The sequence below is a fragment of the Ostrinia furnacalis genome, unplaced genomic scaffold (assembly GCF_004193835.3).
Source record: "Ostrinia furnacalis isolate ACB-3 unplaced genomic scaffold, ASM419383v2 OfSCF0388, whole genome shotgun sequence".
Taxonomy (NCBI): Eukaryota; Metazoa; Arthropoda; class Insecta; order Lepidoptera; family Crambidae; genus Ostrinia; species Ostrinia furnacalis.
This window is the reverse complement of record NW_021130627.1, coordinates 119,029-144,435: the sequence shown is the minus strand read 5'-3', so window position 1 is coordinate 144,435 and position 25,407 is coordinate 119,029. Positions and strand designations below refer to the sequence as shown.

The 25,407-nt window shown below is 36.3% G+C and overlaps 1 protein-coding gene across 1 annotated transcript in view; it reads right to left on the bottom strand.

Moving 5' to 3' along the window:
• The window catches only part of LOC114361989 (uncharacterized), a 184,111-nt gene extending 163,400 nt beyond the window's left edge, over positions 1-20,711 (bottom strand). The window contains exon 1 of the mRNA XM_028317225.1: positions 20,581-20,711. Coding sequence (XP_028173026.1) covers positions 20,581-20,585 — 5 coding nt within the window. The 5' untranslated portion in view covers positions 20,586-20,711. The remainder of the gene's footprint in view (positions 1-20,580) is intronic.
• Between the last annotated feature and the right edge of the window lie 4,696 nt (positions 20,712-25,407).

Below are 25,407 nucleotides of genomic sequence, written 5' to 3'. Positions count from 1 at the left end.
ACCAACTTAGCAAATTACTAGACATAAAGCTTGACAACAACAAAAAATCCATAATAAATGACCTTAAGAATACAATTGAGACCGAAATTAACAAAGCAATATCGAAATTAAGACTGGAACTAACACAATGTACAGTAAAATTAAAGAAAGACCAAGAAAAAATAGAAAAGGACATATACAATATTACCCAAAAAATAGAAAACTTAGAGTCAGAAAACGAAGAACTAAAAAAACAAATACAAGGATTCAAAAAACAAGACCTCAAAGTAAATCTAGCAGTGGAAAATAACAAAAAAATTGTCTTGTATGGTCTAAACGAATATCACCGAGAGTCTGAATATGATCTATATAACCGTATCACTCACATATTTCATGAAATACTAGACATAAACCTATCAGGATACCTAGAAGAAGCCAAAAGAATAGGAAAGTTCCACTCACGACAACAGAGACCTGTAGTGATTGAACTAATCAGTAAAAGGTGCACAAAATATATACTTAGAAATGCCAAAGAATTCAAAAACACAGGACTAGCAATATGTGAATATTTAGACGAGCAATCACTTCTCAAGCGGAAAAAACTCCGAGAAGGTCTCTTATCAGCAAGGAAAAATGGCCAACACGCAATCATCCGAAATAACTCACTAATAGTTAATGGACGTATAGTGCAAACACAGGATACTCAGAGCGAAAGCGACCTCTCTAACAGATCTACGCAATTAGAACAAACTGGAAACGATAAACACAACACAACAAACTCATCAAATCATAACTTTCGCAACAAGAACTGAGACTTTTAGTTTGCTATTTCAAAACATGCAAAGCTTATTCAACAAGTCACACGTTATGGAAGCATTTCTAAACGAGAGGCCTAATCAATTCCAGGCTATATGCGTCACGGAATCCTGGTTATCACACGGAAAGCTAGAACTGATAAACTACAGCGGATACGACCTCGCGTCATCATATTGCCGGACAAACTACGGAGGTGGCGGCGTATGCGTACTACTACGGGACGACTTGGAGTATGAAGAGCGTAGGGATATTACGGACATGTCTATTGAATATATTATTGAATTATGTGCTGTGGAAATTGTTAAGTTAAATATTTTATTATTAGTAGTATATTGGAACGGAAGGGAGAACGAGATTTTCTATAATAGACTAAAAGTTATTCTTGACTATATAAGCAAAAAGTATAGTAAACTAAAAGTTATCATTGGTGGCGATTTCAACGTTAATATGCTTGTACNACACGTAAATGATCTGTTTATACTCCAAAAGAAATGCGTCCGCATTATAGAAAATATTGACGAATCTGTTAGTTGCAAAGATTACTTTAAAAAACACAAGTTATTAACCCTTACTTCGATTTATATATTTGAAATTTGCAAATTCGTAAGGAAATACCCAGCGTTCACTACGAAGATCGTGGACCAAACACACCGTCGTTATCCTACACGATACAAGAACAACCTAGCATTACCACAATCCAAGTTAACACTACACACTAAAGGGCCACTTATTATGTCAATAAAAATTTACAATCACCTACCTGAACACCTAAAAGCTGAAACAAATAGCAGGACATTTGAAAATAGATTAAGGAATATACTTAATCAGAAAACTTATTATAATTTGAAAGAATTTTTAGACGATAAGTTTTTGACATGATTTAACATTTTGACATGATTTTACATTTTTGACATTATTTAATTTATACACATATTTATTTATATTTATTTTGAAAATTTCTTGACATTTAAGGATTTTTAGGTTATTATTTATTAATGTTGACCTGAATAATAAATTAGTAGGACCTAACTGCTTACCACTTGATATTTAACATGACATTTCAACACTTGACAATAATTAGCATGACATTTTAACAATATTTTTCCATTTTTAATAATTCATTAATTCTAACTTTATTTTATAATTATCGAAACGTTTAATAATGACATTTCCACCAAACTCAATTTGTACATTAATTTCTTTTGACTAGTAAGATCGTCGTTCTGTCTCCTTCCTAAAGTTGCTGTGCCCTAACTGGGTCCACATTGTATAACTGCCTAAATTGTAAGACCTATAAATGTGAATGCTAATGTGGTTATGCAATAAAAGTATTGAGTATTGAGTATTGAGTATTGAGTATTGCTTTGATAGATTTAGCACTTGGATGCATTCAGTGCTCTAAGTATAAAGAACAAAACTGGCATTGCACTCATTAAGAACTTTAAAAGGAAGTTCTCACATTGTGCAACTACTTAAATAAATACATGTCTTGTTTCACGGTAGGTAATGCATATTAATCCTAATCTTTCTTTGTTTTCAGTGTCTCTTTTTTAGATAAATGAGAGAGATTTATAAAACTCCTTTATTTAAATGTTGCTTTAACCTATCAGTTGAGATGAGCCATGTTAAGAGGTTGTTTAAGGGTAGTATAGGTCTTAAAATAATAGAATTACTATTCTCTCATATAGTCGTATATCTTATTACTGACAGTCATTAAATGGAATAAGACACAGAACGGCCCTCATGACAATTTACAAGGTTACTTACTTACGAGTAGTTTCTCCCTTTTTCTTTTGTTTATTTATTCACCAAAAGGGAAAATAAAGGCAGCCTTTCGCTAAAACTTTATTTCCGTAATGTCACAACGAAACAATTACCCACGTCATTTCAAATGGTATTTTCCGAAAGGGAAAATTGGGAAAGTTTTCGACATGTCGACAGAAGTTAACGTTACACATTTAAATGACATCGAGATAAATGATAAAAGGGAAACACGGAATGACAGGGAACTAAATTAAAATGTCACGAATCACTCGTGCATAATGGAAATGGCTACCGAAGTCCCTTCTTTACGAACAGGTAAAACATCTGGTGGGCGACGTTAATATGTGCCGACTGTCAAGAACATCACACAAAATATTATGTTTGCATTATGAAGGGATCGAATCTGCCTCTAGCATAGTAACAAAGTGCTCAACTATGCAAATACATAATTAAATATGCATTGAGAAGAGATCGAAGCCGCGGCCTCTAAAAAAACTAATAAAACTCATTTATTCAAAATAAACTTTTACACGTCCCAGTATTAGCCCTACGTTTGCTTCGGGAAAATAAATGGGCCAGTGCTGAGAAGAAGAATCGTCATCATCTGGTATAGATTGCTCAACTATACAGACAATCATCGCTCTCTTATTTTTTCCATAGACATCATCAATGTTAAAATAGATTATGTCATGATGATAAAGTTAAATAATAGCGTGCCAAAGAAGAAAAAGTTAAAAAAAGTTTCCGGAATGAACAGGATCACTGCTGTGCCTGTTTATACGAGGGCTGCACTAAAAGTATCGGGAATGGAATATTTCCACTGTTCCAGTCATATTAAAATCTATTTAATTGCAAAGTCCAGGGTTTTAAAAATCGTATACCATTTATTTATTTAAAAAAAGATTCTCGGTCGTATCACAAGGTCTTGTCAAACTTGTTTAGTCGTTGAGAAAATGGAATTGACTCGAGAAAATTCAAGAGCGATGATTTATTATGACTTTTGAAGTGGTTTAACACAAAAACAGTGTGTTGACCGGATGATTTCTGCATTTGGTAATGAAGCCCCATCCAAAACCACAATTTATCGCTAGTTTCCTGAATTTCAACGTGGACGTGTCAAGCTCAGTGATGATCCCCGTCAAGGTCGTCCAAAAACTGCAGTCACCTAAGAAAACGTTGATGCTGTGCGTAAGCTGATTGAAGAAGATCGACATGTGATATACCGCGAAATTCAGGCAACTTTAGACATTGGCATGAGTCAAATACAAATAATCTTGCATGAACAATTAGGTGTAAAAAAGTTGTTTTCCCGATGGATACCGCATTCGCTCTGTGAAGAATAAACTTCCACTACACTCACTATCGAAGTAACATATTGGTCCATCTACCGGAAAACTGAATCCCGCTGAAGAAACGACTGCGGTATCGAACTTTGACCCCGCGACACGTCCGCCGATCTATTGCGCCGTGTCACCATCGCTATCCGAGGAGTTGAAGATCAGAGTCACCTGTGGAATTTCTGGATAAGGATACGGGTGTTTTGTGAGTTCTTTCCAATTTATCCCTCATTAACATCTTTTCCTAAATTCCGTTACTTAATTCTTGCATAAGTCCAATTCACAACACTTTTCTTGCTTTTTATTTGAGTTGGCGCAAGCTAATTAATTCGCACGTCATTCCTTTCCGCTAGCGGTGCCCGTACTGCCGCCACTAGTTTTTGTCAATAATTATAAGCGCACGGGTCAGTTTCGTAGATATTACTATACTTATAGATACATCGCTACCGTTAGACTGCATCAGCTGAGCGCCTATTCATACGAATAATATTAATTTACGCACGATCTTTATTTACGTCCGCACCAATTAGATTTTTTCATAGGCCCTTAATTATTTTTCCTACCCACAATGGCTGAAAAATTAATTAAACAGCGCGGCTCCGTAAAGGCTAAGCTTACTAGTTTCAGCAATTACATGACAGTTATAAAAAGCTGCAAACAACTCTCGGACCTACAAGTTCTCGAACTTGAAGGTCGATTTAATAAATTTGAAAGCTTACATGATGAATTTAATGATTTACAGACCGACATTGAGCTGCTATCAGACAATCCAGAGGAGGCCTATGCCGAGCGCTTCAAATTCGAAGACACCTTTTATCCGCTGGTTGCACAGGCGCGAAAGCTCCTGGAGGCCAGTCAGCAACTTCAGAACAAGCTTTCTGCAGGTTCCGTATCAGGCTCCGAGGTATCAGGTGGGGCGAAAAGCAATTTTATACGTTTACCTAAAATAGACCTACCTCATTTTGATGGAAGTTATCAGTGTTGGCTGGAATTTAGAGACACCTTTCTCTCCTTAATCCATAACAACAATAGTATCGATAACATAAGCAAGTTCCATTACTTGCGTGCGTCCCTAGGGGGAGCAGCCGCCGAAATTATTAAAAATATTGATTTTAATAGCGATAATTATATAATGGCATGGGAACTATTATGCGATCGATACAACAATAGTCGCCTTTTGATAAACAACCATATTCAGGCATTATTTAACGCTCAGTCCATTAGCAATGAGTCTAGTATTGCTTTGCGCCAACTAATTGACGTTATAAATAAAAATATAAGGGCGTTAAAAGCGCTGCGTGAACCCACTCAATATTGGGACACGCTCATTATTTATTTAATGGCTCTAAAACTAGATTCTATCACGTTTAGAAATTGGGAGGAGTATCGCAACACTCTGCCTCATTCACCAACACTAGTTCAGTTTTGCACATTTATTAACAATAAAGCCGACTTACTTGAAACAATAGAAGACAATAAAAAATCAAATACAACACAAATCTCAGAAACAAACAAATCAAAAAGCCTTATTATAACATCTAATCAACACAATATAAGTAATAATAGTAATATGCAAAATAAAAATAAAATTATTAGTCCATTATGTTCACATAATCATTTTCTTTACTCATGTGATTCTTTTAGAAGTCTTACTGTAGAAAATAGATTACAAAAGGCAAAATATCTCGGGGTATGCATGAACTGTTTACGGGAAGGCCACGTAGAAAAGCGCTGTAGGTTTTCATGCTGCAAATATTGCAAAGATAAGCACAACACTTTACTTCACTTAGACCAATCCAACAATAAAGTAGAACGTCATCCAATGCCTACTACTAGTAACAATGTTTCGTTTTCTGCAGATATACAACCTAATTCTCAAAGTCATATCTTGCTTTCCACAGCTGTGGTGAGAGTGGTGAGCGACAAAGGTCAAAGGTACAGCGCCAGAGTCCTGCTCGACAACGGTAGTACAGCTCACTTTGTTACTGACGCCGTGTGTACCAAGCTCGGATTGTCCCGAGTTGGCAACAGTTCCAAGGTTACAGGTATTAACAATATAAGTAGTACTAGTACACAGTCTTGTAACCTCACCATCGAATCAATGCATAATGAGTACTCAGTTAAAATTAATTGCCACATTTTGCCTGAAATAACTAAAAAATTGCCAGCATCCTACATAAATATAAATTGCATACCAATTCCTACAGGACTAATTTTAGCGGACCCATCATTTAACATTCCAACAGATATAGATATTCTGCTAGGAGCTGAAATATTTTGGGATGTAATTCAGAGCAATCACATAAATTTAGGAAAAAACTTGCCAAAATTATGCGAAACGAAATTAGGATGGTTAATTTCTGGTTCCGTACCTACTAATAATAATTTAAACGTTAATTATTCACATTTTTGTAATTTTTCAAAAACAGACAGCATAGAATTATCAAAATTTTGGGAGCTAGATTCAATTTCTCCTAAACATTGTCTTTCTTTGGATGAACGCGCGTGCGAAGAAAGTTTCACGTTAAATACCAAACGTAGTCCGGACGGTCAGTTTATTGTTACCATGCCGCTCAGTGCGGATCCCGGCGTTCTCGGTGACTCATACGCTATGGCTAAACGTAGGTTTTTAACTTTAGAGAAACGTTTCGAGCGCGATGCTACATTTAAACGTATGTACATGGATTTCATGGATGAGTACGAATTTTTAGGTCACATGACGGAGGACACAAACTTATCAAACGGTGATCGGGATAAAATTAGTTATTTCTTGCCCCACCATGGCGTATTACGAGAATCTAGCAAAACAACGAAGCTGCGAGTAGTTTTTGATGCGTCTGCTAAGTCTACGTCAGGCGTATCACTCAACGACATCCAATACGTCGGTCCAACTGTACAGAATGATTTATTTTCAATTTTAATTAGGTTCAGGCAACACAAATATATAATTTCTGGAGATGTTGAGAAAATGTATCGAGCAATTTTACTAGATCCGAAGCAACGCTCCCTACAACGTATCTTATTTAGAAAGAATCCCTCCGAGCCGCTTAAAACTTACACGTTAAATACGGTCACCTACGGGACGGCGTCGGCACCTTATCTCGCGACCAAGTGTCTTGTGAGCCTCGCTGACGTCACGAATAATGAACAAGTCAAACGTAGTATACAGCATGATTTTTACGTCGATGATTTATTGACTGGGTCGGACACTATTCGTGGGACAGTTGAACTTTGTCAGGAAATAAAGGCAATATTGGCTTCGGCAAAGCTAAACTTAAGAAAATGGCAATCTAATAGTCCTGATATTTTGAAGGAAGTCGTAGATATTGAAGACAATTGCAACCTTGACTTAGATTTGTCGGATGATTATTCATCGAAAACTTTAGGTTTGTTATGGATTTGTGGGCAAGATGTTCTATCATTTTCCATAAACATTGAAACTCCTACGGACGTAACAAAAAGGCATATTCTATCGGTAATAAGTCAGATTTTTGATCCGCTGGGTTTAATTGGACCCTGTGTTGTCGAAGCAAAAATAGTCATACAGAAACTATGGTTAAATAAGTGCGATTGGGACGATACCGTACCTGAGGATATAGCATATCAATGGTGTTCATTTGTAGAAACATTGAAATGTTTGAATTCTCTGCGCATTCCGCGATGGTTTTCATGTGATAATTTCATAAGTCACGAGATACACGTGTTTACAGACAGCAGTGAAATGGCATATGGCGCTTGTTTATACATACGATCTATAGATAGCTCGAATGCAGTCACGATACGTTTATTGACTTCTAAAAATCGTATAGCCCCCATAAAACCTACAACAATGCCAAGACTCGAACTATGTGGAGCACTTTTAGGCGCAAGACTGTGTACTAAGGTAAGGGAATCTCTTACTTCAATGATTAGCCGCTGCATATTTTGGTGCGATTCGACGATTGTGCTGGGTTGGCTATCCAGTTCGCCTACTGATCTGAAACCTTTTGTAAGACATCGTGTCAATGAAATACAAGACACCACATTAGGGTCAAAATGGAACTATGTGCCAACAAAGGACAATCCCGCGGACCTTGTTTCTCGAGGGGTGAAGGCTGACAATATCAGCGATTCCAAATTATGGTGGTCGGGACCTGCATTCTTATCACAAGATGAATGCTATTGGCCGAAGTTGTCCAAGTGTATCGAGAAACAGGATCTGCCAGAGTTGATTTGTAATCTTGTAAACGAATCAAATAATCAAATTCCTGACTTGATTAATCACACTATAATACAAAAATTAATACACAAATATTCTAATTTTAATTATTTACAAAGAATCTTAGCCTACCTTAAACGATATATGTACAACTTAAACAATAAAAATAATAAATTACAAGGTTGTCTGACAAATCAGGAAATTGAATCATCTTTGAAATGCATTATACGTACAGCTCAATATGAAATGTTTCAGAATGAATACCTGATTCTGAAATCCGGGAATACGTTGCCTTCTAAAAATCGATTAATATCCTTATCTCCTTTTTTAGATTCCGACGACATCATTCGCGTCGGCGGTAGATTGGATAATTCGCCTTATGATTACAACACAAAGCATCCGATGCTTTTATGTAGCAAGCATCACTTGACAAAAATTTTGTTTCAAACAACTCACAAAAAATTACTACACTCTGGCCCTCAATTATTATTAGCAAACATACGTCAGAAATATTGGCCGTTAGGAGGTAGGAACCTGTCAAGAGCCACAGTGCAAAAATGTACAGTGTGTTTTAGACATAAAGCACAGAATATACAACCCATTATGGGACAGCTTCCTAATTCACGTAGTAACCTTGAATATCCATTTTTAAATTCCAGTGTCGACTATGCCGGTCCGATACTTATTGCTGATCGAAAGGGTAGAGGATGTAGACTTATAAAAACGTATATTTGCATTTTTGTCTGCCTAGCTGTTAAAGCCGTTCACCTGGAGCTTGTCTCGGACCTCACCAAGGAAGCATACATGGCTGCTTTAAATCGTTTTATCGCGCGCCGTGGCAAGCCTCGTAGTATATTGTCTGATAACGGCACTACCTTTGTCGGTTCTTGCAATCAATTGCGTCACTTTTTGCAAACTTCAAATATTGAATATGACATTGCACTGGAAGGAATCGATTTTAATTTTGTACCTGCTTATTCCCCTCATTTTAATGGCGTTGCTGAGGCCGCAGTTCGCTCAACCAAGCATCATTTAAAGCGACTTCTAACGTTAACTCACTTCACGTTCGAAGAAATGGTTACGTGCCTAACTCAAATAGAGGCCATTCTAAATTCCCGACCTCTCACTCCTCTTTCACCTGAACCTCTTGATTTNAGTACCTATAGTCTAAAGCCTGGTCCGTGAGCACGTAGAATCCCGTCCAATGACCCCAAGCTACCCATGTCGCGCTCGCACACTCACTGCGGGCGCCCGTCGCACAGTCGCGACAGCAACATAATTACGCGCGAGCGATAGGGATGGGTAGCTTGGGGTCATTGGACGGGATTCTACGTGCTCACGGACCAGGCTTTACTAAAGGCATGAAATAAATTAATTTTCACCAAAAATTAAAACCAACTCCAAAACGAATCACCAAAAGGTAGGCTGTCACCGACTCCGAAAATGTCAATCATGATATACGGGCATTTGTAATCAGTATCCACATTTTTTAATAAGCTCTATAGAACAATTTATCAATACCACTTTATCTTATTTTTTTTAACTGTGGTAACTATTTTCGCGAAGAAACATTGAAAATCTAATTCTAAATGGCCCATTTGCGCCGAGCCTAAGTATGAAAAATATAAATTGTTATCTTCACGTAAATCGATTAAGTTACTGATTCTGACTCGCTCCTAATTTGGATACTGATTGCAAAGGCCTAGTAAATAAATAACGGAATATATTTTCAACTTTTACTTAAAATTTTTTTGGGAATAATGTATTTTTTTCATCCAAGTTGGAGCAGCTGGTTTTGTAATTTTGATAACAATTTAGAGAAGCATTATTCAGGGTTACATAACAAAAAAAAAATTTGGAAAAAGTGAAGATTTGTGGCAACACGAGTAAAAAGACCGTCACCTGGAGTAAAAATTTTTGATTTTTTTTAAATGCCCATTATTTTGAAAATATGCCACATAGATTTTTTTTTATATTTTTCTGATAACCAACATAACTTGCCTCAACACCCAGTTCCGGCTTGACGTTACATTACGGGACACCCTGTATAAAAGGAGAAACTGACTGACTGACTGACAGATCAACGCACAGCCTAAACGGCTAAACGTAGGCACTTGAAATTTGGAAGGGACGTAGCTTAGGTACTGTAGAGGTTCACTAAGAAAGGAATTCCCGAAATTCCCACGGGAACGGGAATTAGCGGGAAAAACGGGATTCACGCGTACGAAGTCGCGGGCGGCCGCTAGTTTAGTATATTTTAACTCCATCATTTGTTGTTTGGTCAAAAGACTTCAAACATGTATAAACGTCGTAAATTATATACCAAGTTCTACGACTAAATAAAAAAAGCGTTTTTCTAAACAGATATTTGAAAGTTAGCCAGTAATTGTATCAGTAAAAATCTTGGCTGAACATCCTGAAAGATTTACCAAACTATAAACTTTGTGGTTCTTTCAATACATCTGTTTGAAACTAGAATATTGTAGCAAAACTTTACACAAAATCAGTTTAAGGATAAAAAGTTCGCAAGAAATGAATCGTTTGCAGGAATATCAAAGGAAGATAGGAGTTCTACTTTTAGAAAATATTACGATAAGTTGGGATTTCTTGCTTGATCTAGGGTTCCGTGTCTTGAAGGTGACTAAAAATTCACTGTCCAAAAGTTCTCCTTCAACTTTTTACGAAAGCTTACTTACCTGCCTACATAACGTTTTCACGAGGTAGTTCTTAAAAAAGTCTTATAATTTTTGACTAGGTATATGACAAAGAGGAGACTTTTCAGGTTTGAACCGTCAGGATAATACTTAAAAATGCATTAAACATAATATTTTGTGTTATTTTGGCCTCATATTTGTTTGGCCGAACTGGATTTTTTAACCAAAAAACATCGGATCCCCAAATCTGGAATAAGAGAAGTAAGTGCAGTGACCGCATTCCTGCGGGAGCATTTGCATACCCGATGAGGATTCCAGAAGCTCGCAAACAAAGGGAAGAGGGTCGGTATTGAGGTACGAGTTCCGAAGTAATTCCGTTTATATTTCGGTAATATTTGAAGTGGGAAGGGAATTTATTGGGACGTAAATATAAAGTTTTATTAATTGAAAGAAATGTAAAGTTTAAGATTGTCAAACTTTTTGAAAAAGTTAAGAAATTGAAGTAAGAAAATAAAAATAATGGTAAAGTTTTATTTCAAAACATAAACGCGATTAAAGAACTTTACTTATCTACTTGGTAACGAATAATTACGTGTATCGTTGAAACTTTATTGGACGAGGGATACGTTTTAATATTGCACGCACTATTTATCGCTGAAATACATTCAGCTTTCAAAACCTGCCCATTGAAAGACCTAAGGCAGTAAAACAGGGCTTAAACCAACTACAAATTAGTAAACACACTAATGACGACATCAACGCTCATAGCCAAAGCGCTTAAAGCCTTGTATTGTTTGCGATACGACTGATAAGAGCAGTTAGCAATTAGATAAAGCCGAAAGCCAAAACCGCATGAGGATTGAAATCAATAAACATTCCGAATCGGTCAGTCGTGTGTAGTTCGCGTCCGCAGCCACCTAAATGGCGAAAGTTCGCCGCAACTGGCGTAGGGGCTATCGGCTACGAGTATATCGGCTATCGCCCACAGAGGCCCAACTACAGTTTGCGATCCTATCTTGGCGAGTTTGTGGATAGATTCTAGGTTACAGATAATATGTTTTGGTGAAATAAATGCAAGTTTTCGCTTTATTTCTAGTCATAGTCATATTTTGTCAGTTTATAAAGTTTATGTGTGTAAAAAAAACTTTTCCTAAAAAACAAACTGGAATTGAGCATTAAAAATACATCACTTACCAACATCAAAACAGCTTGGCCTATGGCTAAATCATGTTACAACAAATAGCAGTTGTTTAAAAAGGTAGGAACTTAATCATTAAATTAAGTCAAGTATTCACAAACATTACTATGAGGTCTCACAGTGTGCGTGGATGCACAGGGTGACACTCAATCACAGAGGTCTATTCAACGCTATGAGTTCGATTTGCTGCTTCACTTAAGCATCGTATGTGATTAAGGGCGTAAGTCAAGTTACTAAATTCTACATATACAAAGTATCATACTCTGTGTGAGAGCTCCAGGATACATGGTTATGTTACCCGTAATACAGGTAAAGATTTAGATATTTTTAGAAGCATGTGAGCAGTGCTTATTGGATTTAGCAAGTTCCTGAGGGGAACTTTTTACTTTTTATTAAATTTACGAGTTTCTTCACTCGAGGCTTGCGTGAAATAAGTCTCAAGAAAAATTTTACGATACTTTTTACGGTATATTCTGTTTTCTTTTTTGTGGTAATGAAAAACCATTTCATGATGGCAGCTATGTTACTTATCGTGTGATTTTATTAAAAAGTAGCGAGTAAGTAAGAGACTTTTTGTGTGAGTCTGAGTGGGATTTAATTTTTATTTAGAATATGAATAGTCGTTTAATTATAACGCTAATATATTTTCAGTATGGTAAAATTTTCCTACCGACTGAATGACCTACTTTAAGAGATGAACATTTAAAACGCGTAATATTTTAGTACTTTATTAAGTTAATTATTCATCATAGCACAAGCTCTATTACTAAGAAGAGCTACCCTTTTTTTTCTATAAGGTACCTAAATCAATTTAAGTTTTCAAACATTCTTTCTACAACAATATTGACTACGATATTGAAAATCTCACTACAGAATAATAAAATATAAAAGTTATCGACAGTTCGTATGAATTTTTAATAAACATTTCGGAATACAATAAATGGCCGGAGTCCAGCTTCCAAAGCTTTTATTAATGTGAGATTTGGGAAACTTCCCGAACTTTCTGTTTCTTTCCCCGTCCACAGTTAGCGGTAACTTTTAAAACGCATTTAGTTACAAACAAGCAAAAATAGATAGGTAAACCAGATATTTCTATAATTCCAGATAATTCCTAGTTCGATGGTGGATGGCTGATTGCTGATGTATTAAACTACCTTTGTATACTATGTTACCATTATTGTAATTAAGTGGAACAATAAACGTTTATTTGTTTTTTTCTTTTTCTTTTATCAGCACTCAAAAGAATATTGTATTAGAATAAGAATTATTTATCACATACACAGTTCAATAGTCGTACCTTCAATATATTTTCAAATGTAGTGCGCAGTGGTATATTTTAGGTAGCCCGTGTAGAGACATTACGAGTAATAATAATCGATCGATACCATTAAGTATTTTTGGCGTTCCTGTTATGCTCATTTATTGTAAAATTATCTGTAAAAAGCCTACTCACAATATGTAAGTGGCTGGAACTGGCTTTCCTATTTGTGCTGACGTAAGTAACAGTGCAAGAGCCAAGTCGAAGTAATAAATCCATCCTATTATTATATATGTATGTGTCTATGTATGTATTCATATGTTATTTATGTAATTATATTTTTTTCTAAATTCGTAATTATTCTATACCGCCTACTTTATTCTCAGTTTGGCCCTAAGGTTGACTGGCAGAAAATGCCGAAAGGCATTAAGTCCGCCTTATGTACACCGGTCTATGTGCATATAAGTTTTAAATAAATAAATAAATAAATAAATAGATTTGCAAGTTGGGCGGAATTGGGGCAAAGGGCTTTTAAACACCTGCCCGACTGCCCGCCCTTTGAGGGCAGGAAAAAGTTTGCTCAGGTAAGCAGTTACCGGCCGGCTCTACGACTGGTGAAACTTGTTTATGTAGATAACTAGAGTATAGTGAAGTAGAGTATAGAAGTTGAAGACCAGGAAAGTGTGAATTGGGCTCGCACATGATGGGCTTCCAAATTAAATTGGAAGCTACGATAGCCGAACGGTGAAGGGGCCGGACTGGCCGACTCGTGATCCGGGGAACGCGGGTTCGGTCTTCGCCGCCGCTCGACTATTGTGGTGAGCTCACTCGTGACACAAGCATATTTAGCTTAGTACGAGGGGCTAACGGGAGTATTAGTAATTTGTGTAATAACAAATTACTAATAATCTTTAAAAAAAAATTCAATCCATGGATTAATTTTAGGTATATTATTCTGGAGCGGCTATAGGATACACATAAAATAGTAAAAAATACATCCTATGACTATGATAGGTATTATTTGCTTGACAGACATGTATGTCCAGCATACTCAGAAGCATAAAGACGCTTGATCACGCTTGACGCTCATGACATGCTATACAGTTTCTACTATGTACACTCAACTTATAGTAGTACTAGTCGATATAGCTGCCCTATATACCTACCTAGACTTAGTATGCCCGTTTTCACTATCAATCCCTAATTTTTAAGTGAACCCTATGTAAACAAAATTCCTGTTATTTCTTACCATAGGGGTCACTTAAAAATTAGGGATTGATCTTGAAAATGGGCATTAGCCTCTAGTTGTACTGATAGGTATAGTCGTCGCCCTAATAGTCGAAGCCTGAAAATGTTACGGCCACAAGCGCTCCAATTCCTCCATTACAAAAGAATCGCTTTCGTCTCAGAATCGCTGCTATGAAATTTGTGCCAGTGTTGCGGAAATAATTTTATCGGTAGGTTTGCCAATATTCTTTGAGGTCACCGCGATAAGAGACGTGATTATCAGAACGTTTTTATCTGGAATCATTGTTTATTTAACGTTTTGTGTAGGAATTTTCATTTCAGAACACCCTTCTTTCTAAAAATATGTTTTTTGTGAGGATGGTTATCTATCTACCCTCCATCCTCCAGCTTCCCACCTACAAACAGCCGTTTGTTACTCTTTTACAATTAAATCACTGAACCGATTTTAGTGAAATTTTGTAAAGAGATAATTTATTGAAATGTAAGTCACAGTAATATTTTCTAAACGGAATATTCAGAAGTAAAAAATTAAACGAAAAAAAGGACTGTTCCAGTTTTGTCACTTGGCCCTTAGATTGTAGGTGTAGCTCACACGACAGTAAGAAATAATAGATAAATAGTCCAAAAATCAATCGTCGATATTTTATCGACAAGTTTTACAAAATACTGTGCAGCACTTTTTCGCGAGGGCAGTGCCAACTGCAAGTCACGCAGCACTCAGCGGAAGGAAATATTTGAACAAATCCCACAATCAGAACTAGTAGAAAAAGCTTTTACTGAAACGGTTAAATTGAATCTTTCAATAAAACATGCTACGTTACTTCAAACCTCGACAATTTAAGCTTATGAATGGCATGAGCGTAGCAAACGTTTAGAGAAAACTCAGTTTTGATGCATGATGAAAATATTATGTAAGTAAGTACGTTGTAAATTTTCATGACCACTCGATTAGATAATTTAAAACACTACTGTTACGAACGGCCTCTTTTGATAGCGTTTATGGTTTATACTTTTATATTTTTCTATATGTCACTTGTCATTTTTCTGTCTCTTCTATATCCCTGTGGGTCTAGACAAAGTGCAAATTATAATCGCAAACCAGTCGAAAAGTGGTCGAAAAGCTCCTTTTTGTATGGAGTTTTGACGGATTCGATTTTCGATTCGATCAAAAAGTGCGTTTTGTCTAAGGGGGCTGCTTTAGTGTATCTTCCTTTAATCCTTTTATTATTATATCGCTTTCCCTTCCTTGAGCCTGGGTATCATTTTTATCCCTTTTTTTTCCCAATTCCTAACATTATTAATAATGTAATAACAACTACAGTTATATCAGATAAATCAAAACTATTATAGGTCATGTGCTATTTATAAATCATAATGTATAAGTAATGATCAGGACATCATACAGCACTCCATTCAACGACCATTATTATCTGTCAAAGGCTCTCTAAGTGGATGTAAGTAGACCATAGGTCACACTACGAAATTCTGTTCTTTCTGTTAAAGAGGTAGTTTAAATGCATTAAAATTAAGTATCTTATAACAATTTGGAGCTACATTGTAATAATTTAATCTCTAACGAACGACCCGCCCCTGCTTCGCACAGGCACAAAGTATTATAACTTAAAACCTTACTCTTGAATCTAGTAAAAAAAACCGCATCAAAATCCGTTGCATAGTTTTAAATACCTAAGCATACCTACATAGGGACAGACAGACAGCAAAGCGACTTTTTTTGTAATAAGTATAATGTAGTGATAATGGGTATCATTTAAAATTAGTATTTGGGATCACAGTTTACATAATATTATGAACTAGTGTGACCACTACTATAGCACAAAATATAACAGAAGGTAAACTCCATACTAAGCGCGCTCGAGCCACGCACACATAGACACCGCTCACGTACGCGTTATTAATATTAAGACTGTCTTGGACGAATGCGAGGCGCGACTGCGTTCGCTTGAGTGACGTTGCTCACGAGTTTGTGTAATTATTTTGTTTGTGCGAAAATAGTAAACAACAAAAAAGGGGTATTATAACATTTGTTGAGTAGATGGTTGCTTACACTCAACATTAAAAACTAAATTTTTGTTTTTTAAACTACCAGTTGATTCCGGGAGGTAAGTAAGGTATTTATTTGTATTTCAATAGTTCGTTTAACGTTGACAAATTGAAATCCAACTCAATTATTAGGAATATCGAAGTGTTTTAAAGAGGTTTTAGGAAATATTCGATAATAGTGTCAACCACCCAACTACATACTACGTGATACTACTTCCTTCTCGTGTATTGTTTGCAAACTATTACTATAATAATAACGTACTAAACATAACTACATAATTATTCGTGGATAATATGGATATCTGTTATTGTCTTTCTTCCATAGTATTAAGAGTTACATTTTTCTATCATAACGAAATAAACGCAACACATGACAAGACAACCCTAGCGCGACGGCCAAGCGCGCGAAGTACATACATGAGTTTACCTTCTGTTATATTTTGTGACTATAGTAACGTTCAGCACTTTTATTTCGTCCTGATTTTATATTTACAGCATTATTGTAAACTAGCGGCCGCCCGCGACTTCGTACGCGTGGATCCCGTTTTACCCCCTTCATCTATCTTACGCGGTTTAGATTTTTTCATACAAATGTTTTTTCCCGCTAACTCCCGTTCCCGTGGGAATTTTGCAATATCCTGTTGTAACTAAGCTTTACGTTTACTAAGGTACCTGCATGCCAAATTTCAAGCGTCTAACTTAAGCGGTTTAGATTTTTCATACAAAAGGATTTTCCCGCTAATTCCCGTTCCCGTGGGAATTCCTAAGTATACTATAACCTGCCCAGGAGTATGAATAATAATTGTACCAAGTTTCGTTAAAATCCGTCAAGTAGTTTTTGTTTCTATAAGGAACATACAGACAGACAGACAGACAGACAGACGGACAGACAGACAGACAGACAAAAATTTTACTGATTGCATTTTTGGCATCAGTATCGATCACTAATCACCCCCTGATAGTTATTTTGAAAATATATTTCATGTACAGAATTGACCTCTCTACAGATTTATTATAAGTATATAGATAAGTTTTAACTTACAAATGCCTCAATTTCGTTCATTTTTTGCGCCTATCCCCTACACTGTGTTGTGATACATTCCCCGGTTGTTCACAAAGGCCAATTACGGCATCAGCCCGACTCCGGCTAATAGCCCATTAACTAGTTCGCTTTGATCTGCCCTGTGGTTAGGGCTGACTGCGAATTCATGGAATAAGTTTCACACAACTTCTGGTGACTATAATTAAAACTTTCATTCTATTTTGAGCTGGGAGGTGCCAAAGGATGTAAAACTAGGAATCCAACGTCTCATTTTGTCTGGAGTCTTGTAAATCTTCGTTCGTTCGTTTCAGCCGAAAGACGTCCACTGCTGGATAAAGGCCTCCCCTAAAGGAGTCTTATCTTACCCTAATAATATTACGATTAATGGATTGACAACCCAACCCGTCTGGCCAGCGTGGGGAGTGTAGGTCAAAACCTCCATTTGCCTCTGGTGAATTAAAGAGAGTCCTGCAGTGGAGACTAAATGACCTGATGGGGGAATGGATTGACAAATTGATGTTTCTTACTTTTTCACATAAAACTACCGAAAGAATTTTGATGAAACTTTATAGACTAGAGTTTATAACGATATTATAAATCCACGCGAGCTAGCGCGCTTGGTTTTTGCAAGTAATATAGTAGTGACTACATCAAATTGCTATAATATTTTAAATGAACTCAAATAAACCAGATTTAACAGTACCCTCCATAAAAAAATAAAGGTAGTACGTAACCACTACGGACAGCGTGACCCTGAGTTGTTAGCTAAATACTCAGAAAAAAGGACTATTCCCATGTCTCGTTCCTATTATTTTAACGGGTTAAAAACTGAACCGTTAATAAAATAAATCTCAAACAGTACAAATTAAGCCCCGGGGAAAGATTAACTGTTCGTCAGTCCAGCTCCTGGAATATCTCTATTCCTAAAACAGCGCATATTTTCAGAACTAAAGCAAGTTATACACTTAATAACATTATGTTTAACCGCCCGCGACATCGTACGCGTGGATCCCGTTTTACCCCCTTAGGGGTGGAGTTTCGTAAAATCCTTTCTTAGCGGATGCCTACGTCATAACCATACCTACATGCCAAATTTCAGCCCGATCCGTCCAGTGGTTTGGGCTGTGCGTTGATAGATCACTATGTCAGTCAGTCAGTCAGTCAGGCAGTCATCTCTGAGTTATGTATATTTAGATAACACGACGGGGATGTATGGGCAATTGTATGTTAACTATTAATCTTGGTGGTTACTAAGAAATGCTACTGACCAGCAAAATTGTTTGGTAGCCCTGTGCCATTTAACGAAATTTCAGCCTATCACATTACTGTAACATAAACCATATCACTGGTATGTAAGGCTTGGATTCAGTTGTACAAGTATTTGCTATAATGACAAGGCATTGTGTTGTTAGTGAAAGAATGGGTTCAGAGAACGGTTCGAGCAAAAAGGTAATATTTAAGGCTAATGCCGCCGTCAGTGTATAATAGGCTTGAGCGATGGCAGAATATTAATGTTTGCATGTAAATTGATTAAATACCTCATGTATGAAGCCGACGTGATGAGGGTCTGTTTATGCTTTGTGATTGTGACTCAATTTCGTAAGACGAGTGAATGTCGAATTTGAGGTAGGAGCGGCACATTGAAGGCTTATCATAATATCATAGGTCCTACATAATATTAACATTGAGTTTCTTAGCATAGCACAGCAAAAGTTTACAAAGAAATAAATTATTATTAAAAGTTACAATTAAACGTGTTACGATTAAAGAGGTAAATAGTTAATACAAATAAGAATGAAAACAAAATCTATATATATAAAAGAAAGTCGTGTTAGTTATTCCACTTATAACTCAAGAACGGCTGAACCGATTTAGCTGAAAATTGTCAGGGAGGTAGTTTAGAGCCAGGAGAAGGACATAGGATACTTTTTATCCCGTTCGAAATAAAAAAAAAGTCTGCTTATTTATTGCCATTAAGGCGGAACAAAGTTCGCCGGGTCAGCTAGTGTGGTATAAATTATTTTTTCACCGCAGTGAGGCCAGGTAACTGACTGTAAGGTTAGTAAGTATTAAAAATAATCGCAGGAATGCGTAATTTTATGAAAAATCAGTTAACTTAGTTATCAGTGAAAACTGGATGGCAAATTCTTATTCATTTGTCAATAGGAATCAACCCAGGACATCTAACTCCGTATTATGTTCAACTTTCTGAACACAAAAACTACACTTACGCCCGTATTTAATTCACAAACGATACTTGTTTAAGTGAAGCAGCAAATCGAACGCACAGAGTTGAATAGAGCTCTGTGATTGGTTCGTGTGTCACGTCACCCTGTGCGTGCACGCGCACTGTGAGACCTCATAGTAATGTTTGTGAATACGGGCGTTAATGCGCTCAATGCGTAAAATCTGTTCAAATAATACACAAAAAAAGTATCTAAACCCATTTAATACAATGTTCACCCTAGTGAAAACATTTTACCGATTCGGTCAAAGCTAAGGGAAAAAGGTATTTTCTTAAACAATTTAATTAAACCTATCGATTCCAGTCAAAAGTCCGTGATATCTCACTAATTGAAAGTTTCGAATATTTTTGCCAATTTTATTAGGTACGGCTCAGATAAATTGCCTCCTCGGGGATGCCTCGACGTAATTTATGAGATATTCGTATATTAATTTGAAATTCAATAGTGAAATTAAGTTCATTAGTATTATCGTGCAGCTGTCAGAGACAAGGGTTAAACAAATTATATTTGAACAATTTGTTTTATCAGAGGAAAAATACTTATTAACAACTTTACAATTTTAACATCAGAAAGTTGCGAATTGATTGTTGACTAAAGTTTAAAATTAAGCCAACCAATTTTCAAATAAATAAATAAAATCATTTATAAAAGTTAATCCGTTACAATGAAAACTCTAATAAAAACAATAATATCGGGTAGCATTGTGGGTTGTGGTCCACCACAGTACACGCGTACAAATTTCCAACAAGCAAAAAATCCAACAAAAATTATTTACTTACAGCATGATTATTTTGTATCACCTGCATTCTTCAGACTCGGTTATGATCACCACAGTTTTAATTGTACTAATTAATTGTTAACTATACCACACTTCACACTTTAATTAATTTTAGAAAACATTTTTGTTACACTCGACACGGAGCTTACAGCTGCAAATTCAAAATGGCGGAAAAATGTTCTCTATTACACGTCAATAAATCGATGACAAAGGCACACATAAATAAACAGCCTAATATTCCTGGCAATTGAGAACACGCGCGCGCGCGCGTTCGAAATTTGAATTTATTCGAAAACATTCAAACGCGGCGCTGTCACCCGAGTGTGTTTGCTTTGGAAAACCTCTTGGGAAGTTTTTTTTTAAATATTGCTATAGCTCTAGCGCCTGACTGAGAGAGTTTGATTTTTATTTTGATTTTGAGTTCCTTAGGTATGGGAGCGGCACGGGAGGGGAGATTTTGACATAAATTAAGACGTGACACAGCATACAAATCTGAAGTCTCGCTGACATTTTACGTAACAAAAGACTATAAGTAGCTAATTGTTTTTGCCTTAAGAATTAAATTAATGGCGCATGTAATATCAGACTTCTGTCTGGCATCCTGGCACTACGCCAGTGGCGCTCTCTGGCGCTAACTTCTAACATTGTTCTACACGTCACTTGGAAACCTGAATGGTATCTTTGTGCTTACTACAATAAACGGCCATAATGTACGTCCAATATTGTAGACGTTACAGAATTCTACTTCATTATTGCACAGTCATTTTAAAAGCTCAAATGAAGAATATCACTATCGGCGTCTTCGGTTTTACTTTTTCTTGACTTAAAATGTTTCCTGAATTTAAAGTTTCATGTTCTATTTAATCACATTTTTAAAGGGACTCAAACTCTAACAAAGCGACTTAAACTAGGCACCCTTTGTGTGGCAGCTAGATAACGAATAAACCTTTGTGTTGCTGTTAATCAAAGGCTATACCTACTATAACCTTATAAAAATAAGCTGTTTTAATTAAAACACTGTTTCTTCCCTTTATAGTATATTATGATGGTGAAATCAAATATTGATTTATCAATAAGGGTTTGGCCAAACCAATGCAATCAGCCGGCGTACACGACGGCGATAGCGATCAGTCTTAAAAGCATTGATCGCCATCGCCATCGCCTTCGCGCACGCAGGCTGATCGCGTTGGTTTGGCCATACCTTAAAAAGGAGTTAGACTTAAAAGCACTCTGCCGTTTCATTTGAACCTAAAACGACATTAGATAAAGTTATACATTTTAATAAAACAGAAAGCACCTTTCCGTAACGACACAACCGTATCCCATTGCGGCGGCGCTGCGGTCTTATGAGTGTTATTATGTAACGCGAGTGCATGAAGCGAGGCAGGGAAGCGATATTAGCTGCTAAGCACCTATGTTGTCGCGGAAGAGAACTAATTTAGTCTTGACGAGGTCGGATGATGTTATTTTTTACCGAGTACAAAAAAGGAGGTGTTCAATTCAATTGTATTTTTTGCGTTTTTGATGTTTAAACGCGTTTTTAATAATACATGTTTTTATTGGTCTTATTTACTGAAAATAATAATTAATCCTACTTAGTGATAACCAGTTTTGCATTTACTTTTTTTTTCTATATCAAATAATATTCTTTGTATACCAACATGTGGCTATAAATAATTTAAATTTACACTTATTTTTTGTTCGGATTATTCAATTCGTATGTTTTTATTCTTTAATTAAAATAATATCGATACACCCGATGATTAAAATTTACTTACTGAAGCAGATAAACAAATTAATAATAATAATAAAAATGTTTTATTTGACAAAAAGGGCGACATCATATACACAAAAATTAAGTACCTAATTATGACAATTGGTATCAAGAGTAGGGAATGACATAATGAAGGAATAAGGACTGTAGGTATTATAATTACCGATCGATAACAGAAAGTTGTAAAACAAACACAGAAATACTCATTTTTGAATGTTACTCAATCTTGTTATCACTTCTCTTCACTTTCTACGCCGAGGAATCCGAAGAGGGTCCGATGTTAATTACGAGCCAACCCAAAAAACACTAATTGGGCATCTTTTAATGAGTTTCTGATTGTAAGAGTTCGATGGGCTCGTGTTTACCGACGGCTCAAAAATAGGGTACCCTTTGATGGATTCCAACGTCTTAAGGGTTCTTGAGACAAATTAATATTGAGTGTACAATCAATAGACAATTTGAGATTATGATGGTTTTTGACCACTTAGCACTCTTTGTACACGTTTACTGCCAGCATTGGCTACTAGTTTAAGCAGCGCTGGTAGTCAAAGAAGAAGAAATCGTGTATCGCACTTAGGTTGTAATTGGTACTCTTTTCGAAATCGGGCGTTAGACTCGAACTCCCTACGAGTCTTGCTTAAGTGAAGCAGCAAATCAAACGCACAGCGTTAAATAGAGCTCTGTGATTGGTTCGTGTGTGACCCTGTGCGTCCACGCGCACTGTGAGACCTCATAGTAATGTTTGTGAATACGGGCGTTACAAAAATACGAGTACGACTGCGTGTAGGCATACGAACTTGATAGAAAATCTGCAACTGTTTCTTTCCCTCTCTATCTTTCTCTGTAAGTGTTTGAAAATGAAAAAAGAATCCAATCGTCAAAACAGAACCAGAGAAAATACTGATCAGTATTCAAAACAGAGCAAATTCCACTTAACCTACTTTAGTCTGAGCTTAACATTTCGGCTGCGAGTTCTTTTTCCAAAGTTGGCGTAATCCGCAAAAACCCGAGGGTCGGAAGTTTTGGAAAACACATACTAGAGATCTGAAAGGTAGGGTCCCTTTCAACTGAGGCTAATCTTAATGTACAAATTAGAAATAACCCCACAAAATTAGATTATTCCAGCTTAATACTGTGAAATATTTCCTACTCCAAATGTCATAATTATGTAGTATAGGTAATGTAGGTAGGTACTTTAGGTACTTGTTATTTTAGAGAGACACCAAGCCCTTTCTACACATCTACTTATGTCAAACCCGGTCACCACTCGTCCCTGGTCTACATTCAAAGAAAATTTATTTCACGATAATTATTTTGTGATGTTTTTAGCAAGAATGATTTGAGATTACTTTCTTCTACTTTATTGTGGAAAACATAGTCTACTTTTAAACCATTGTTGCCTTCTGAATCCACTTTGAGTTGAGCAAAGGCCTTTTGTCGATAATGGAAAATCTTTCAGACACTTTCTTTACAGGCTAACCATTTCAAAGAGTTTTCCGTGGACACTCTTGGCAGCGAGCTTCGCGGAAGTGACTAGAAGGACATGAGTATGTCTGTGACGAATTGCTTAACTTTGAAACTTACACCCTTGACTTTGGATCTGGCTGTAGCAAGAGGAAAATGTTTTCCCGACTGAATACTAAATAAAAATCTCAAAGGAAAATGTGCGGTGTATTTCATGGTCATTTAAGTTATTTCTTGGGCCACATTTTTCTCGCATGCTTACAGGACAAGCATAAATTTTAATTTAGAATGGTTTTCAATGTTTTTTTAAAGCTCCATTTACGAGTATAATCATTTTCGAAGGTAGGAATAAAACATACAACACTTCAGGTTGAAATTCTTTAAGCTATTAGAGGGATATACCAACACAGACTCGCGTCAGCAGTATAATGACATTACCCTCGTTTCCTGAAAGAGTTGACGGCCCGTTCTACCCACATATCGCAGCTTAGGGCGGCGCGCTCGTGCGTATGCTGGTTGCGTGACTCCATGCTTTTAGCCAAGGGCAAACATATTGAGCCGATTATTCCCTATTCCTGTGGTATATTTTATTTTTAGGGATTTATTTTATACCACGTGGAAAAGCTCTTCTGTCTCGAATTTCATTGTTAAACATACGTGTTGAAATGAAGAATGCGATGGAAAAGTGGTCATTTAATTAAGAACCGTAGCTTAACTATGAGTAAAAACAAAACAAAGTAAAGAAAAGATGAATGTAAAATGTAGTGGAATGGCTTTGAATCATTTTCCTAAAACAATAGGTACTTAAAACAAATTATAAACCTAACAGAATTTATATCAAAACCATTTTTTTTTCAAGAATTCTTTCATTTATCTTCTTTATCTATTTTAAAGTTCTAAGAAAAATCAGCAATTACATAAATATTATGTCTATCTGTCTGATAAGGTTGGCTCACTGTAACCTTTTTTATGCAAACCAAATGTTTTGAAATAATGCATTTATTTGCAAAGGTAATGGACATGATTTTAATCCTTATCCAAATAAATTAATTTATTATCTAGTTTAAAATTATTCATCACAAGCATTTAATTTTAAACATACTTGCCCTTTACATCATTCGATTTCAATAAATATTTTAGAAGATATTTATCGCAGTTTTAAAATAACATCGCAGCAAATAATGAACACGGTTGGTAGCGGCCTGCATCCAGCGCCTTCCCGCTACCTTTATCAGGTCGTCGTATCACCTACCAACCGTGCGATGTGGAAGTCATTGGGGGAGGCGTATGTTCAGCAGTGGACGTCCTGTGGCTGAAATGATGATAATGATGATGAAATAATGAACAAGCATTGCGCGCGTCTCTGATAAATCAATACACAGCATAAACCGCTAATCGTAGAGACCTGAAAATTGGACGGTGTGTTCTTTGTATGATGTAAAAATTTGATAAGAAAGATTTTTCCAAAATTTACCCCTAAGGAGATAAGGGTGGGGGGGCGGAATGTTTGTATGGGATAACGAGATTTATATTTTTAATAGGTTATGTGTTTCTTTCAGGAAGTGTATTTTCACATGTTAACAGCGCTAT